The following is a 15,668-nucleotide window of genomic DNA, read 5'->3' as shown; positions in this document are numbered from 1 at the left end:
CGGAAGAGCTGTTCCCAGAATCCATGGCATTCCTTAGCTGTTGCACTCTGTCCCAACACAGAGAGCTGTGATGAACAAGACTAAGAGGAAGTAACAGCTACAGTTACTCATTCTGGTTTCTGTAGACATCTTCATGAGTTGCGTGTACATCGTGTGTTACCCCTTGGGACAAGTTAATTTTTACAGGAGCCTAGGCTTTAAATATTAGGTGAGGTGTTGGCCTATCCATGTGAGAGGACAGTTCAAGGGTAAAGGGTGATTCTCTTCTACTGATTTTTGGGTTTGGCATTTTACCAGAAAAAGCAGCTTCTTTTCAGTGAGCAATGCACAGAACTTATTTGGTCAAGAAATGAGTGGCCAGTCTGGTATAATTTCTTAGAATCACACAATGGTTTGGCTTGGAAGGGTGCCTTAAAGGTCATCTCGTCCAACCCTCCTGGAGTGAGCAGGGGCATAAGTTTCTTTCAGTGATCTTATCTGTGATGCTGGAAATGAGGCTTCTCTTCCATTTGCATGTTCTGCTTTTTCTGATAGCAAGCAGTGCAGCAAAGTAACTAAATACACAAACTGGAGCACTAAATGGAATTAGCTCTTTACAGTTATTAACTTCTGTTTTCCAGAATCTGGAAGACACCTTCTCTTCCTAATGAAATAAAAATTGGTGTTTGGTATTTTCTCTGTAACTAGTTTCTTTTCTACAAGAGGTGAGAAGGAAACTTTTATTGAATTTGAAACAGAATAGCTTCCAGGTGCTTTCTCCTATTGTGTCTGTTACATGAATCACTAAAAGCAGCACTAAAAGATAATGGCTCTGTAGTACAGTTAAAATTAATAACAACCACATTTACTAGCTGTACAAGCTAAAGCCTTCTTGTTGAGATTTCAGGTTCAGTGAAGCTTCCTGAGTAGTTTGCTCAACTTAGGTGCGAAACTGCAGTAGCTGTACACAGTCTTTGAAGCAGAAACTTGCAAAAGCTGCTTGTGACTTGAATTCGGTTCTTTCCCCCTTTTCCACACTGTCTTTAATGTCTGAGCTGCTCAGTCAGAACTGCTATGATCAGGTCTGACAGCCCAGACCTCAACAAGGGATGTAAGTTTACAGAGATTTAATTTGTGAACCTAAATAGCTCTGGCTGGGAAGTAGAAGTAAAGGATTCTCAGTTCAAACATAAGCATTAGGAGAACATTAATAGCGTAAATAGCAAGGAGTTAGGTCTCATCCTCGTCAGCCTTTCCCTGTTTAGCAGGGATGACTGCAGCACCTGCCTGATTTCTGACCTTTATTAGGTGTCAGGGTCTTCTCTGCATCTCTCACATGGCCATGGAGCACCTGAAGCATATCTGGGGGTTCTGCTGTGTGGTAGGGTAAGCTAAGCACTGAAGTCCCTGAATATTCTCAGGTATCAGACCCAATGGTATTGTTGAACTGAAATTAATGACAAGCACTTGACATTTACTGTGGCTTCTGAAAGTGGTCAGGCACATATCTTTGTAAAATGTAAACAAACTGGTTTTGTCAGCACCAACAAAATTGGTGGAAATCTAATTTTCTTTCCGTGTCTAGTGCCTTGAAATGCTGACATCATTAATCCTCTTTCCTACCCCCTCTATTTTATTTCAGTGCAAAATTCATTGAGGGGACTGTGTTACAGTTGCTTGAGGAAGACGACTGTGTTGTGGGTGTTCAGTACAAGGACAAAGAAACTGGAGACACTAAGGTAAGACAAGTATCTGTTACAGTCTTTGGTAAACTATTGAGAAAATAAAGGGTTGGTTTTGTATAGATATATATTTTTTTAAAACCTGTATTTTGGGGCACTGTTATAGAAACAATGCAATTACCAAGAAATCGAAAGCTTCAGTAAGGGGAAATTACTTTCCAGTGGATACAGTCCCAGTTGTAACTTTGTGTGCAGCTTCTGCTTTCAGTGTCTCTGGAGAATTCAATTCAGTATTTATTTCAAAATTCATATGTCTGGAATTTAAAATCTTTTGAAAGTTACTAGTGGAGAAACCAGTATATTAAGATTTGTGCTTTGCCTGTGTGTAATGGTCTACATTTCCACACACATTTCCACTGTTGACTGGGGTGTCTGAGAGTAAGAAGACTAGTCCTGTTCATAGAGCTAGATCTGCCCAGTCATTTCTTGGATCACAGAAAGAGAGTTCTGGCCTATTCTGTTTGTGTCACTGATTTGATTAATGTTCTTTACCTCAACTAATGCTAAACTGGTGATTAAGTGTATGAAACTCTGTGAACTTAAATAAACCTTTGGAAGGACCAGTCTAGGTAGAACCTATGTGCTGATGTTCTGGATATACTGCCTGTTCTGTAGAAAAGCCAAATTTGTAATCTCCTTCCTTGTTAACTTCAAAATTTCTTCATTGTCTAAAGCTGTGCAGCCAGTGTGTTCAGATGTGCTCTGATGGGGAAGCTGGGAATCTCCTGGATACGTTCTGCTGCTCTGCGTACAAGATTGTGAAAGATCAAAAATCTCTCATCTTTAGGTCATTTAGAAATGGTAATAGTACAAAACTATGTAAGAGAGCCTTTTAGAAGTACTTGCACAAGATGTAGGAGAGCTAGCTGGTTTTAGACCCTCCTCAGGCAAATGGCATTTCAGCTCACTTGATGGCAAAGTGCTGTGAAGTAGGGAGCTCTAGGGGAGCTGCATGGGAACAACATCCTTGACCTCTCCTGAGGTGGCTGGAGGAAGGGGGAGTTCCATGTCATTCCTTGGTCTGTCTGACATGTCATGTAAAAGAAGTAAAACCCTATTAGGAAATGCACTCTATTGGCATAAGCCATTGAATCACACCTGGGTTGTGAAAAGATAGGGAGTTTGCAGAGAAGGAGGTTTTTTTTGGGGTGGGTTGGTTTGGAATTTTTTTTTTTTTTCCCCAAAAAAATTCCTGTTAGCTTTCTGATCCAGTGGTGTGGAAGGGGTTGGTTTGCTTTATTCTGTCCAGGTGATGGAGGGGCACAGTGCATATTTTGCCTCAAGATTTGTTTCTAGGCCTCACACATTTCTGATGTTGTTATTGTTGGAATTTTAAGTGTGACTGACTTCACTGGCAGCAGGGTGAGCAGTGTTTCAGCCTGCACCTTTCCTGACAGCATGGATGTAAGGCTTTGAGTTTACTGTCTTTGCAGTGAGAGTAAACAAATTCATGTTTTGCTCTGAATGCTGATGTTCTGTGGCTGGAAAGAGGTGTTTCATTTGGCCTAGACCTCCTTTGTTTTTAGAAATCTGGTGTAAGAGCTAAATGTTTCTTCTTAACTGTGACTTCTTACTATTTGGGGAAATAAAACCTCAAACCCAAACCCAAAACCTGTTTACATTCCTTAGCCTGCTTTCATAAAGAAAGGAGGCTGATCTGTGGTTTGCTGTTCTCTCCAGCCCTGTTGCCTGCCACATTGCCTTTTGAGATTTTTATTCTCTCAAATGAGGTTCAAATTAGCGAGTATGCTAAAAGTCAACTTAAAAAATTTATCCAAACCATGCAACCAAATAGAGTAAAGGTTTTTGTATTTTGACTGTGGAAAAACTTGTAGCATCAATGTTAATGTCATTAGACACCAGGGAACCCATATGGGCAGGTGACTTCACTCTAATTGCAGGACTAATTGGAGCTTGTGATCATCTGAGAGAGGAAACCATAGGAAAGATGTTTCGTTAGCTCTACTCAGGAGCTCTCTTCTGTAAAAACTTAGACACCATAAACATACATTATTTCACTCAGCTCTGCTCTCATCTGATGTTGTCCGATTTCCCTTCCCTACAATTTGCAGTTAAATCACTGAGTATACTGATGTTGAGAAAGCTGTATGTAGAAGGAAGCATCTACCTCTACATGGTTTCTATAATGTTGTTATATTACTATAGCAGTAAAACTGGTTGAGATTGTGTTTAGTAATGGGAATGATGTGGTTATGTTAGAGAACAATGTAGGTGTTAAACATTAGGAATCTGTGCATGCGTTCAGGCTGAACCTGATCTGCACACTCAGATTTCATTGTGCATTTGGTCTGTATATGCTATTTGTTCTTACAGTTCCTAGCTATACTAGGAACTGCTCAGAGCTCACTGCTGGGTCTTTTAAAGATCTTGGTATGCTTACTCCATGTCATGGTTTAGGGTCAGGGCTGCCCCTGGACCTGTAACAGACGCTGTTAACTGCTCTCCGTTTCCAAAGGGAAAGGGAATAAGGGAGAGATAGACTTAGGGATTAAGAAACTGAAAGAGCTTTAATGAAAAGAATAAAAATAAAATGGAATATATTTAAATACATATACAAAACCAGTATGGGACCTAACCCCACTGGTGGTAATTATGTCACCATCATCAGTGACACTGTGGAGCAGGCACTGGGGAAGTCCTCAACTAGACTTGGAGGCAGATGGGAACTGAATCCAGGATCTGGATTCTGGAACTGGATTCAGGAATGCACAGGTTTGAGGTCAAGGCAGGACAGACAGAGTCCTCAGACCTCAGCCATTGAAGAAGAGGGATGACCCTCATGATCCCTCAGCTTTGTACTGATTATGATGTATATGGGGTGGAATCCCTCGCTGGTCAGTTTGGGGTCACCCGTCCTGGCTGCTCCTCCGCGCAGGTGCCACCTTGTGCTTTCTGCACCCCCAGCGTGGTACACAAGATTTAGCTGTGACCTTGGGCTGCACAAGAGCAGGTACAAGCAAGAGCCTTTCTGCATACCAGCCCTTGGTAGTAACTCTAAACATGAAGTGTTAGCACTGCTAGAAGCAGAGGCTGTCTGCAAAAACACGCTGTTAACTTCAGAAAGTGCAGCTGCTTAGAAGAACTTAGACGAAAAGTGAAATCAGAGAACAGGATTAGTCTTGTTCTAACTCAAACCAGGACACTCCATTTCAGTTCGTCACATTTTGGTTTGTTATGTTTAGTTGCTTATGTGTAGTTCTTTAATTTAAATTTTTTTTTCTTTCTTCTCCTGAAGAGTATTGTAGGCTGAAGGGCACAATTACTCTTTTTTTGTCTTTCTTTTTTAATCCAATGCCCATAACTATTGTTATCTCGATGCATATCTAAAAAAGCTGGAGTATGTTGTTAAATGGACTTCTGGAGGAAATAGAGTTAAATATGAATGTGAGGAATGCAAAAAAATACCGTATTTCTCAGTACATATATTACAAATGTGGTCTGTCATCTTCTTACATGTTTATTGTTTTGCAGAACATCTTGCATACTGTTGAAAGTGAGAGTTTGGGAGTGTTTTCCCACAGTTCTGAAGCAAAATTGAAAATGTGATATCTTTCTTGTTTTTTTCTTTATGCTGTAGGAGCTTCATGCACCACTTACTGTTGTGGCTGATGGACTTTTCTCCAAGTTTAGAAAAAACTTGGTCTCCAGCAAAGTTACTGTTTCCTCACATTTTGTTGGTTGCATTTTGAAGGTAACTTTTATGTTTAATGCTGTATAAGCCAGTATGGTACCACTCCTTAATGTGCATCTAAATTTATCTTTTCCAACAGAATTGTTTAGCACTGTGCTTTCAGATGTGTATCCTGCTGCTCTATCACTTTGTGTCCCTTGAGGAGTGCTTGGAAACTTTAGTCTGTGTTTTTAATGCTTAAATTATTGATGCATACTTGGTCACAGCTCTAGGATAGCTGAGCTTGGTTTGTCAGACTTAACATATTTGGTACAGTTACAGATCAGGTTTTCAGCTCTGAATAAGTAACTTTGAGACTGTTTTGTTTGGGTTTTTTTCTGTGTGGTTTTGTTAAAGTGGATTTTGTTTTTAAAAGATTTCTGGTTGTAAGGGTGGAGTATGGTGTTAATCTTAAGCATACAAGTGAACAGAGGAAGGTTTAAAAAAAGAACTGCATTAGGATTTGGCATAGCTAGTTTAAACTGACTGCTGGACTCACTAGACCAGTTCATAGAAGATTTTTTTTGTTTTTTTTTAAGAGTTAAAAGAGATTCAGCATTTCATATAAGGTAGTGCAGTGTGAGCTGTTAGTGCTCTGTCTTGCACAGAACTATCTCTGGGCTAGAATTAGGCACCATTGTGGAGCTGGAACCCAATCTGCAAAGTTGTTTCCCTGGATATAGGTGTTCTGCCTGCCTTTTGTTGATGTATCAGTAGCTAAGATGGTGACACTCATTTTTTCACAATACTTATGGTGCTTGTTGGGGGAGCTGGAATCTTGAGTTCCAGATCATCCTGGTAGCTGTGGGTCAAACCATCTCTGTTTTATACTCCAGAAGAATACCCAAACTGTGCTGCTGCCTGAAGGTGGGGTACCTTGTAACCAGGTACTTACATATCTTCAGACTCTATAAACTTCAAGAGAGAAAGTGGGAGTCTAGGTTAGTAGCTGGATGGTTGGAGAACCCAGGTAGAAACCCTGGCCAGTTCTTGTCCTCTGTGGCTGCTGCATTAACTATTACATTAACAGTAAAATAATTAAGGGGGAAGGAACCAGAACTGTAGAATTTTCACTGCACTGGGAACAGTGACTTGGAGGAACTTCAGCCCTTTTTGGGTCCCTAACCTGGTTAGCGCTGCCCAAGTGCCCTGTTTCTCTACGACTGGAACCTTAAGACCTGGTTAGATAGGACCCTGTCTATGATTCTTCCTCAGCTGGTATCTCCATGTAGTTGTGTACAGACTAGTGTATTTCTTTCTCTCCCACCAGTTTATGAAAAGGAAACAAAAACTACTACATTGATTGCATTACAGGTTTTCAGTGGCATGTGGTACATATTAGTGAGGTATTCAAATGAAACATGTAACTTATATTCTAACATGCTTTGCCAAAAGGACTGGAACTACGCTGAAGTTCAGAACTTTTTGAAAACACTTCTTTGGTTCATCTAAAGAGAAAAATAACACAAACTTAATAGGATTTTATTTCAGAGTATTTCAGAAAATGATTTTGTATATCTGAAGTTTAATATCCTTTCATTAATCGGTCTAAATTTTTCTCCCTCTTCTTTACTTTTTAAGGATGCACCACAGTTTAAAGCTAATTATGCTGAACTTGTTTTAGCTAAAACTAGTCCAGTGCTAATCTATCAGATTTCTTCAACTGAGACTCGAGTCCTTGTCGATATTCGAGGGGAAATGCCAAAAAATTTAAAAGAATACATGATCAAGAACGTTCATCCACAACTACCTGGTAAGTCTAGAAAGTTTTCTGTCCGTAATTGGCACAATTAATGTGCCAAAAAGGGCACATTACATTGAAAGCACTGAACTGTGTGGGCTTTTCCCATGTGTGCAGTTGCTGTTTCAGTAACCACTCACCCTTCTTTGATTCCACGTTGCATAGCAGTTTGTCCAGCTCACATCTGTGAGGTTAGCAGTTCAGAAGGATTATACCTCTGTGAGGAGGTTAAAATGGGTTGTGTGCAAATTATTTTAGAGTCTCAGCAGTATAACTGAAATCTTTGTTTGTTGCAGGTCACTTAAAGGAACAATTCTTAGTAGCAGTTCAGAATGATCGTTTAAGGACTATGCCAGCCAGCTTCTTGCCTCCTTCAGCTGTAAACAAAAAAGGTGTGTATTATGAAATAAAAGGAGGGGAAAAGCCATTATAAAATTCTTCTGAGACTTAGGGCTTTGTTGTTGCAGATAGATATAGTTGTTCAATACAACTGGCTCATAATTCTTCTATGAAAATAAATCTTTTGAAAAGTGCACCTTGGGTGTAGTTTAACTGGAATGTTTGTATTGACACCAGACTTCACATTGGTGCCTGCTTTATTTTTGAGTTTAAGTCACCCATCTGCTCAAGCTTACACAAGTGTGATATTTTTAAAGGGAAAGAACTTACCTTAAAAAGTGTGTGTATGTGTTAGGTTTGGTTGTGTGGGGTTTTTTTTTTTTTTTGTTGACTTTTTTTTGTGGGTTTGGTTGTTTGTTTTTTTTAAATAGAGGGTTTGATTCTAAGATGATGTAATGGTCATGCAGTGTCCCATTAATTTTTCGCTTCTACATAGGTGTTCTCCTTCTAGGAGATGCATATAATATAAGACACCCACTAACTGGTGGAGGAATGAGTGTTATTTTAAATGACATTAAAATATGGAGAAGTTTGCTCCAGGATATTCCAGACCTTTATGAAGATTCTGATGTTCTTAAGGTAAAGCTTTATTTTGGACATATTTTAGCCTGCAATTGAATGACACATTTTTATGTTTTATGCAATATGTTGGGGACGTGTGAGTTATTAGTGAGGCACAGCAGCTTTCAGAGCTTTGAACAGATGAATTATACATCAAGCATTCACCAGTATGCAGAGCTGTGATTTGAGTGCTCTGGCTGGGTGGCAAAAGGCAGATGCAAACCTGTGCCTACTGACCTGTCATGGTCTGCTGAAGGAGACTGGAGTGCTCTGTCTGCTGTCACACCTTGCTAACCTGATATTCCCACCCTAGCAGTGTCTTTGCAGGGTGGGTTGACTTCAGGTGGGGTGGGTGCACATCTGTGAGTGACACTGAAAGAATATTGAGCATGTGTACAGAGTGTTTTCCAAGATGGATCGCAGTGCTCCACAAGCCTCTTGAGAGCTGAATTGATCTCACAGCAGTAAGGTAGAAGACATCCTTCTTTCCCAGGGATCAGCACCATCACTGCGGATGCTGGGTTTATATTTGCAGTGAGAGTTATACCCAAAATTCTAATGAGTAGATAATAACATTTCTTAGTTACTTGTTTACTACTGTTAATCAGGTTAGGCATGTTACCTTGGCTAAGTTACAGCTAGAATAATTACAGACTACAAGTAAATTATTCAAAAAGCATGTCTGAAAACCAAGAAGCACTTAGAGGTGCCCTGAATGTTGGGACGATGCAGGACTTACCTGGCCAAGTGCAGGTACTTGCATCTCAGCTGGTCACCTCAGACCTTCAGTTATTTGCTGCTTATTCTCTGTCTACAGAGAGAACTAGGGGAGTGTTATCCCTCAAGTTTGTCCTGCCCCAGACACACTACTATAGGATGAGGTGAAGCACATCCTGGAACTCCCTTTCTGATTTTTTTTTTTTTTTTCTATATTTGGTGTAAGAGGACCTTAGGTAACTGTTTTGAGAAGTTTCCAAAATTCCTTGATGACCTACCTTGGAACTGTTCTAGCGTATCACTAAATCCACTCTGTTTTTATGATTATGACTCTTACCACCTCTTGGGGAATCTTTTGAATGCTCTTCTGTATTTACCAACAGAAATACATTTATTTTTTTTTCCTTTTTCAGGCAAAAAGAACATTTTACTGGTCAAGAAAAAAATCTCATTCTTTTGTAGTGAATGTTCTTGCCCAGGCACTTTATGAACTCTTTGCTGCCACAGATGGTAAATATATTTTAAATACAACTTCTGATATAATCACAACTGGGTAAATAAATATACCTGGGGAGGGGATGTGTATGAGTACATGTCCATGTGTTTGTGTGTATATATGTATATCAATATACATTAAAAATATATCAGTCAGAAGATTTTCATGAGCTAGCGTGTGTTCACTGCCTAGCTGTTCAGTTCTAGTGTTACATAAACTGAGTTTTAGCAATGTGAAGGCAAGTCCATAGTTAGTATTAAAAAAACCAACCAACAAAAAAATCCCACACCCAAACAAAACAAAACGCCAAAACCAAAGAAAACCCCCACAAACAAAGGAAAAAACCAGAATACACTTGTTCTTCTGTCAGTTAAGAATATGTAAGTAGTCTATAATCCTATCCTTTACTTAAATAAAACCAGCTCAAAATCCAGCTGAATTTAACAGACTTTAAACAGTACCAGTGTCCTGGATTTAATGTCACTGTTGTGTAGGCTGAAAAAGTTTTCAGTATGTGTTGAATATATTGTGTTGAGTCATTTTAATTGCTTTTGTAGATTCCTTGCATCAGCTAAAGAAAGCCTGCTTCCATTACTTCAGACTTGGTGGAGAATGTGTCTCGGGCCCTGTGGGATTGCTGTCTGTGTAAGTTCAGTGTGCTGGGTCGAGCCTTGTGAGGATCTGCTTTGCTCTCAGTCGGTCAGCTCTGCGCAGGGAGAATGCTCCCCATTAGCCTCTATTTTTAGGAGTATACCAAGGTTGGAGCTTTATTAGAAGCTGTGTATTTAAGTGCTGGCTTTTTTAACTCTTCTTTTTTGCTTTGTGAAAAATACCACTAAAAGCTGGAGAGAAGTTGATGTAGGTGGCATGGGAGTTGGAATGAGGTGTTGGGGTCCAGAGCAGCAGAGGGGCTGGTGGAGATGTTTCCTGCTTGACAAGTTGAGAATGGTGAAGGATGAGGTCTCCTGTGAAAGAGCATAAGGAGCAGGGAGATGGGTAGCTCAGGGTGTTCTGAGTAACCCCTCAGATATCAGTGAGTGCACAATTAACCACACCTCTTGCAAGACGTCAGGATGTGTGCTTTTATAGTGCTTCCTTTTTGAGAGCTCAGACTGGGGAGGCTGTTGGGGGTCACCCCCCGAGGGCTGGCCAGGGCGGACCCGGGCGGCTGGCGCGGCGGCCGTGCTGCGGAGGGGACGCGTGGGCTCTGTCGTGGCCAGGGAGCAACCACGTTCCTGGCTTTTGGTGGAGATGGCAGGATCAGAGCTGCCTGCATGGGAAGACTGAACGTAATCTTCAGTGGAGAGCTGTAGAATGGAAATTGGCCTGTGCTTTCTGGTTCTGTTTATTCCTGTGTTTGATCTCTGTGTTTTGGATGCAGGTTGTCTCCTAAACCACTGGTGCTGATTGGCCACTTCTTCGCTGTGGCGTTATACGCCGTTTACTTCTGCTTCAAGTCAGAGTCCTGGGTCACCATGCCTCGGGCAGTTGTCAGCAGTGGAGCGATTCTATACCGGAGTTGTTCCATAATATTTCCACTTATTTACTCTGAAATGAAGCATTTAGTCTATTAAAATCCAGGGGGAAATGACTGGAGGAAGAAAACATGAAAATCATGATGCCTTCAAAATCTTTGGACATGTACTATTTCATATTATGCTTTCTTCTCTTCAAAATGCAATTTCCTTGATAAGGATTTGACTTAATTTTGGGTTTGTGGTTATATACATATATATTATATGTAAATACTCTTCTTTGCAATTAAAGTTCAAAAAGGAGTTAGCTGTTTACAAGGACCATAATTAAGTGTTGACATGTGGTAGATAAGTACCAGTTTCGTCAGAATTTCATTGCTTCCTTTATCCATTGCTGAGTGCATCACTAATATTAATAAACTAAAAAGTGAAAACTGTAAACCATATGCTGCTAATATCCTTCATGCTTTCTTTCTGCTCAGTGGTTTCATAAACTGTTTATTTATTACTGCAAAATATCGTAACATGCTTGATTTGGGTTATTTCATTAGGATTTGCCTGTTCTTTTTCAGTTGCAACTAAGATACTAGTCCTCTGGCACTTAAAAGGACACTGTAAAGGATTTCAGATCTTGAAGTGTCACCATATCTTTAACTTCAGCCGCTGTTGCAAGTGCCGTGTTGCTCTTCTGAAACCGTTCCTTACACCAGAATTAATTTACATGAGTAATAATCAAACCATAGTTATGTTGGCTACTGCATGGCACTCGGGTACTGAAAGCACAATGGTTTGAAACTCTCTTCCTATCTCGTTTCCTTTTAGAAATGTTGGGGTTTGGTTTTGGTTTACTTGGTGTGTGTGCAATTGAAGTTTAACACTGCTGTGAACTGAAGCACAGCAACGAACAGCATCTACTGAAACAAATTCAGTCCCAGCTATTTCTAGTAGACAGTAAACTAATCTTTAATACTACTTCTTAAAATTCATGACAAGTACCACAAAAGTGTCCTTTTAATACTTGGAGTATGTTTTTCCTGAAGAAATCACTGCATGCTACTAAAGAGTTCATGCCTCTTACTGCTGGTCACCATTCCTCTCGATGTTACCTTTATCAGGCTGCTTTCTTTGTTCTTGTGTATTCTCATGTTTCCTCACCTTTCTGTGGTTGCTTTGTGTACCTCTGCATCACTCTCCTCTTTCAGCTTGCCTAAACAGCCAGCAGGTCAGAGCAGCAACAGATTATGTGCTCCTGTACTGGCAAAACTTTGACTCTCTTGAACGTGACAGGCCGCATAAGCTCTATATAAACATACATTTTATCTTGAACTGTGAAAAAAAAATCTGTGGTGAGGCTTTTTTAATATTTATTTGATGGCTATTTCAAATGACCTGCTCATTTCCAGAAGCAAAAGTATGTCTATTTTTCTAACCATTATCACTTTTGATAACCCTCTTGAAATTACACGCATCACAAATACGTCTGTGTTCAAACTTTAGGGTAAAGTACTAATATTTTCAAGTACTGTTATATATGGTAACTAAATGATGTCCCTTTAAGGGTATACAAAGTTTACAGAATTTATACAAGTGTCATCAAAAAATGTGACAATTTTGAAAATATAGATTAATTTTACATTTTCTATTTTTTTTTCTATTGTTTGCAGTCAATATCTTTAAAGTCAAGGGTAAACAGTCCTGAGCCAAATACGCATTCTCAGCTAACTTAAATAAAATGTTCTGATAGCGGTAGATTTTTTTGTTCTGTATCTCTGGTTAATGAGTTTCATTAGGTTCTAATTTATCAGGAAATATCAGTGTGCTTAAATTTGCATGTATGTTTAAGCTCTTCTTTTTCTTATTATTGTACACAGTGTCTGGTTAGGTGTCTTGATGATCAGAGTAATGATCACTTGTTGGGAATTCCCACGGGGGAGAGAGAAATCTGGCGTGTGTATGTCAGGAGGAGCAACCTGGAAATAGGACCCGTGACAAGATGGACTCGGTTTGAAGTGTGGAACGCGGTGGGATTGTTGGATACAGGGCAGAAAGCGTGGGGGCTTCTGACTGAGACCACTGATCAGTCAGTCCTGGGCAGTGTTGGACAGCATGGGAGGGGCTCCTGCTCCAGCTGGTCAGCGGCCCTCGGCAGCGCTTTGCCCTGGTAAAGAGACATCTCGGGGCAGGTTTTCAAGCTGTGTGCAGGCCCTGTCTGCAGTGTTTTTCCTGGGCACACCAAGGGAGGTCATGAGGCTGCTCCAGAAGGAGGTTTAGGCTGGACATTATGAAGAACTTTTTCCAGTGAAAGGGTTGTCAGGCACTAGAACAGCCTGCCTAGGGAGGTGGAATTGCCATCCCTGGAGGTGTTTAAAAGCTATCTAGATGTGGTGCTTGGGGTTATGGCCTAGAGGTGGACTTGGTAGAGTAGGGTTCATGGTTTGACTTGATCTTAGAGGTCTTCCGACCACAGTGATTCTCTGAAGAGGGGGAGTTATGAAAGAAGCAGTTCTTGAGCCAAATGAGCGTAAGAAGAGTGAAACTGGCAGTGAGTGGGCAACGTCTGTAGCTAACGTTGCTGGCTGAAGCGTGCAGCAGACAGTCTGAATCCTGGTTTTTGTTTCCACATCTGTCTGAAAAAAGGGGAAGCAATATGCCAGGAAAGATGTTGTAGGCCTGAGAATCTGAGAGGATCACAACATTTGGACAAGCCACAAATTGCATCAAATGTGTATCTGAAAACTAAAGAGAAGAGTTGTAAGGATTTTCACAAAGCAAAATTTAATACCACCCTCTACACTTTGTAAGTGTGGCAGGCCCATGAGATGTGCATCGTGTGTGGGGGGTTGTCCTGTGTTCCAGGAGCAGTGGCAGCTCTGATCAAGAGAGCAGGCGGAACAGGAACAGCAGCAATACGTAGTCATGGGATCGTAGCTGCTGCCCTGATGCATGATGTGTGGAAAACTTGCTGGTGGGGGGTGGGGAAAGAGGAGACTCTAGTTGCCTTTTCTGCTAGTCTGGTGGTCTGGAGGCTTGTTCACAGGTGGGGAGTCCATGGGTGTCAGTGCCATATTTCTTGGAGCATGAGAAATTTGTATCAGGTAGCTAAGTGTTGTTGGTCCTCTGGTTTTGTTCTGAACAAGCCTGTTACTGGAAAATACACAGGGCAATGGGCAGGGTTTTTATTGCAGCTCTGAAGTGCTTGTTAAGTGCAGGCTTGCAGGGTTGGATTGCATGTGGGAGGTGACACATGTTTGGGCTGTGCCTGTGTTAAGTGCCTCCCGTAGCTCCACTAACAGGCAGAGTAGTGGTGGTAGTTTTCCTCCCACCTTCACTTAATCGTTTGGAACAAAGAGGAAGAACTTGATAAGTCCTGGATGAGCTCCTGGATTTTGTAATTTATGACTTGATTGTGCTTCTAAGGTGGTGGTAGTAAAATGGGATGTTAGAAATCTCAGAGATACTTCCAGTGCCTCTGGGGAGGTGTATGATGGAGCCTGAGGTGGTTTTGCAGTTGAAGGAAACAGCAGTGCATCATTTGCTGTAGGTGTAAATGATCTGTTGATGTCTGAATAGCGCTTGGAAGAATTTACACTGAAAATTATCTTACTGGAGTCTGCAGTGTGCTCAGGGGAAAACAACAGACAGTAGCAAGGAACACAGGTTAGTCCTTGTCTGTGTGCCCCAGCCCAGTTTCAGTTCAACAGTGATTTGGTTTTGAGGAACCACACTGGGGTTGGGTTGTGATCAAGCTGTTGCAATGTACATGCAACATCAGTGCTGTTACTAGGTGTCGTTAGCGACACCTGAATCCCGGGACCGCTGTAACTCAACCTCTGCCGTTGAGGGTCATCGAGACGCTCACTCCAGTATGGAGGATGCTGCAAATGGCGTTTATTGCGTCGTTACAAATGCTTATAGATGCTAAGCCCTGCCCACAAAGCCCCTCGTGGGCGGCCTGAGCTTTCCGTTACATCACGAGATCTTCCGCACGCCGATCCCTGCCTAGGGCGGGCTCTGCTCACCACAACAACTAGGGTTTCCAAACATGTGGAAACCTGAAGAAAGGGGGTGATCCAAACAGGCTGCTCCCTCCCTCACAGCGCCAGTCTCTGCGTTGTCTTTCTCCCTCATGCTCGTGTCATGTGCCTTATCTCTGCCTTCTCCCACTCGCTTTTCTGGTCCTTGCTCTGCGCTCGCAGCCAGAAGCAGCTGCAGTATGGGACTCAGCTGCTGCACTGTGTGAAGGCTTGGCATGAAAGGTGCTGAGCAGGTTGCCTGTACTGGTTTCCCACATGGAATCTGTGACCTGTGCTATTCCCAGGGCTGCTTGTGTCTCCAAAAACTTGCATGTTGGTGTTTACTGCCATACTGTTGATGCACACTGGTTGTTTTATGCCAGTAGGTTAGTAATTTATGTTTGGCTCATGGTGCTTACACATATTGCTCTCTGCACCCAGTTTGTGTATTCTAGAAGAAAGCAAAATCCATTCAATCCAGAATAAATATGGGCAGTTGATAAATCATGCATCCTGAAATTCTGGCTTGCTCAGCATGACATTACTACATGGAAAGTAGCATCAGCAGTCCCTGAATTGTTCCCTGTGGAGCTCCAAAGAGCTGCGCAAGCTCCTGTGCTGTGCAGAGTGGAGAGCAGCATGACAGAGTTTGCTGAGATAAAGTTATTCAAGGTACTGAAAATAAAAGCTGAGGGGGTCTTTTATGCAGTAACTGAAATCCACTGTTAATGTAAGCAAAGTAACGTAAGTAGGGAAAATACTCCTGGTGGTGGAACCCCGCTGTGAGTGTCCCCGAATCACCCTGACCGGTCCTCTCCGAGCTGCCACTCAGTTTGCAGCAGCTGTCAGAAAGG

The 15,668-nt window shown here is 41.5% G+C and overlaps 1 protein-coding gene across 1 annotated transcript in view; it reads left to right on the top strand.

Moving 5' to 3' along the window:
• SQLE (squalene epoxidase) overlaps nucleotides 1-11,245 on the top strand; it is a 14,326-nt gene extending 3,081 nt beyond the window's left edge. The window contains exons 4-11 of the mRNA XM_008937314.1: nucleotides 1,622-1,718; nucleotides 5,320-5,433; nucleotides 6,994-7,165; nucleotides 7,450-7,545; nucleotides 7,989-8,131; nucleotides 9,244-9,340; nucleotides 9,884-9,971; nucleotides 10,708-11,245. Of these exons, the coding sequence (XP_008935562.1) occupies nucleotides 1,622-1,718; nucleotides 5,320-5,433; nucleotides 6,994-7,165; nucleotides 7,450-7,545; nucleotides 7,989-8,131; nucleotides 9,244-9,340; nucleotides 9,884-9,971; nucleotides 10,708-10,900 (1,000 nt within the window). The 3' untranslated portion in view covers nucleotides 10,901-11,245. The remainder of the gene's footprint in view (nucleotides 1-1,621; nucleotides 1,719-5,319; nucleotides 5,434-6,993; nucleotides 7,166-7,449; nucleotides 7,546-7,988; nucleotides 8,132-9,243; nucleotides 9,341-9,883; nucleotides 9,972-10,707) is intronic.
• Nucleotides 11,246-15,668: the final 4,423 nt, after the last annotated feature.

This window comes from Merops nubicus, unplaced genomic scaffold (genome assembly GCF_000691845.1).
Source record: "Merops nubicus isolate BGI_N331 unplaced genomic scaffold, ASM69184v1 scaffold14630, whole genome shotgun sequence".
Classification (NCBI taxonomy): domain Eukaryota; kingdom Metazoa; phylum Chordata; class Aves; order Coraciiformes; family Meropidae; genus Merops; species Merops nubicus.
Note: the sequence above shows the minus strand (reverse complement) of the source record. Positions and strands in the feature narration are given on the sequence as shown.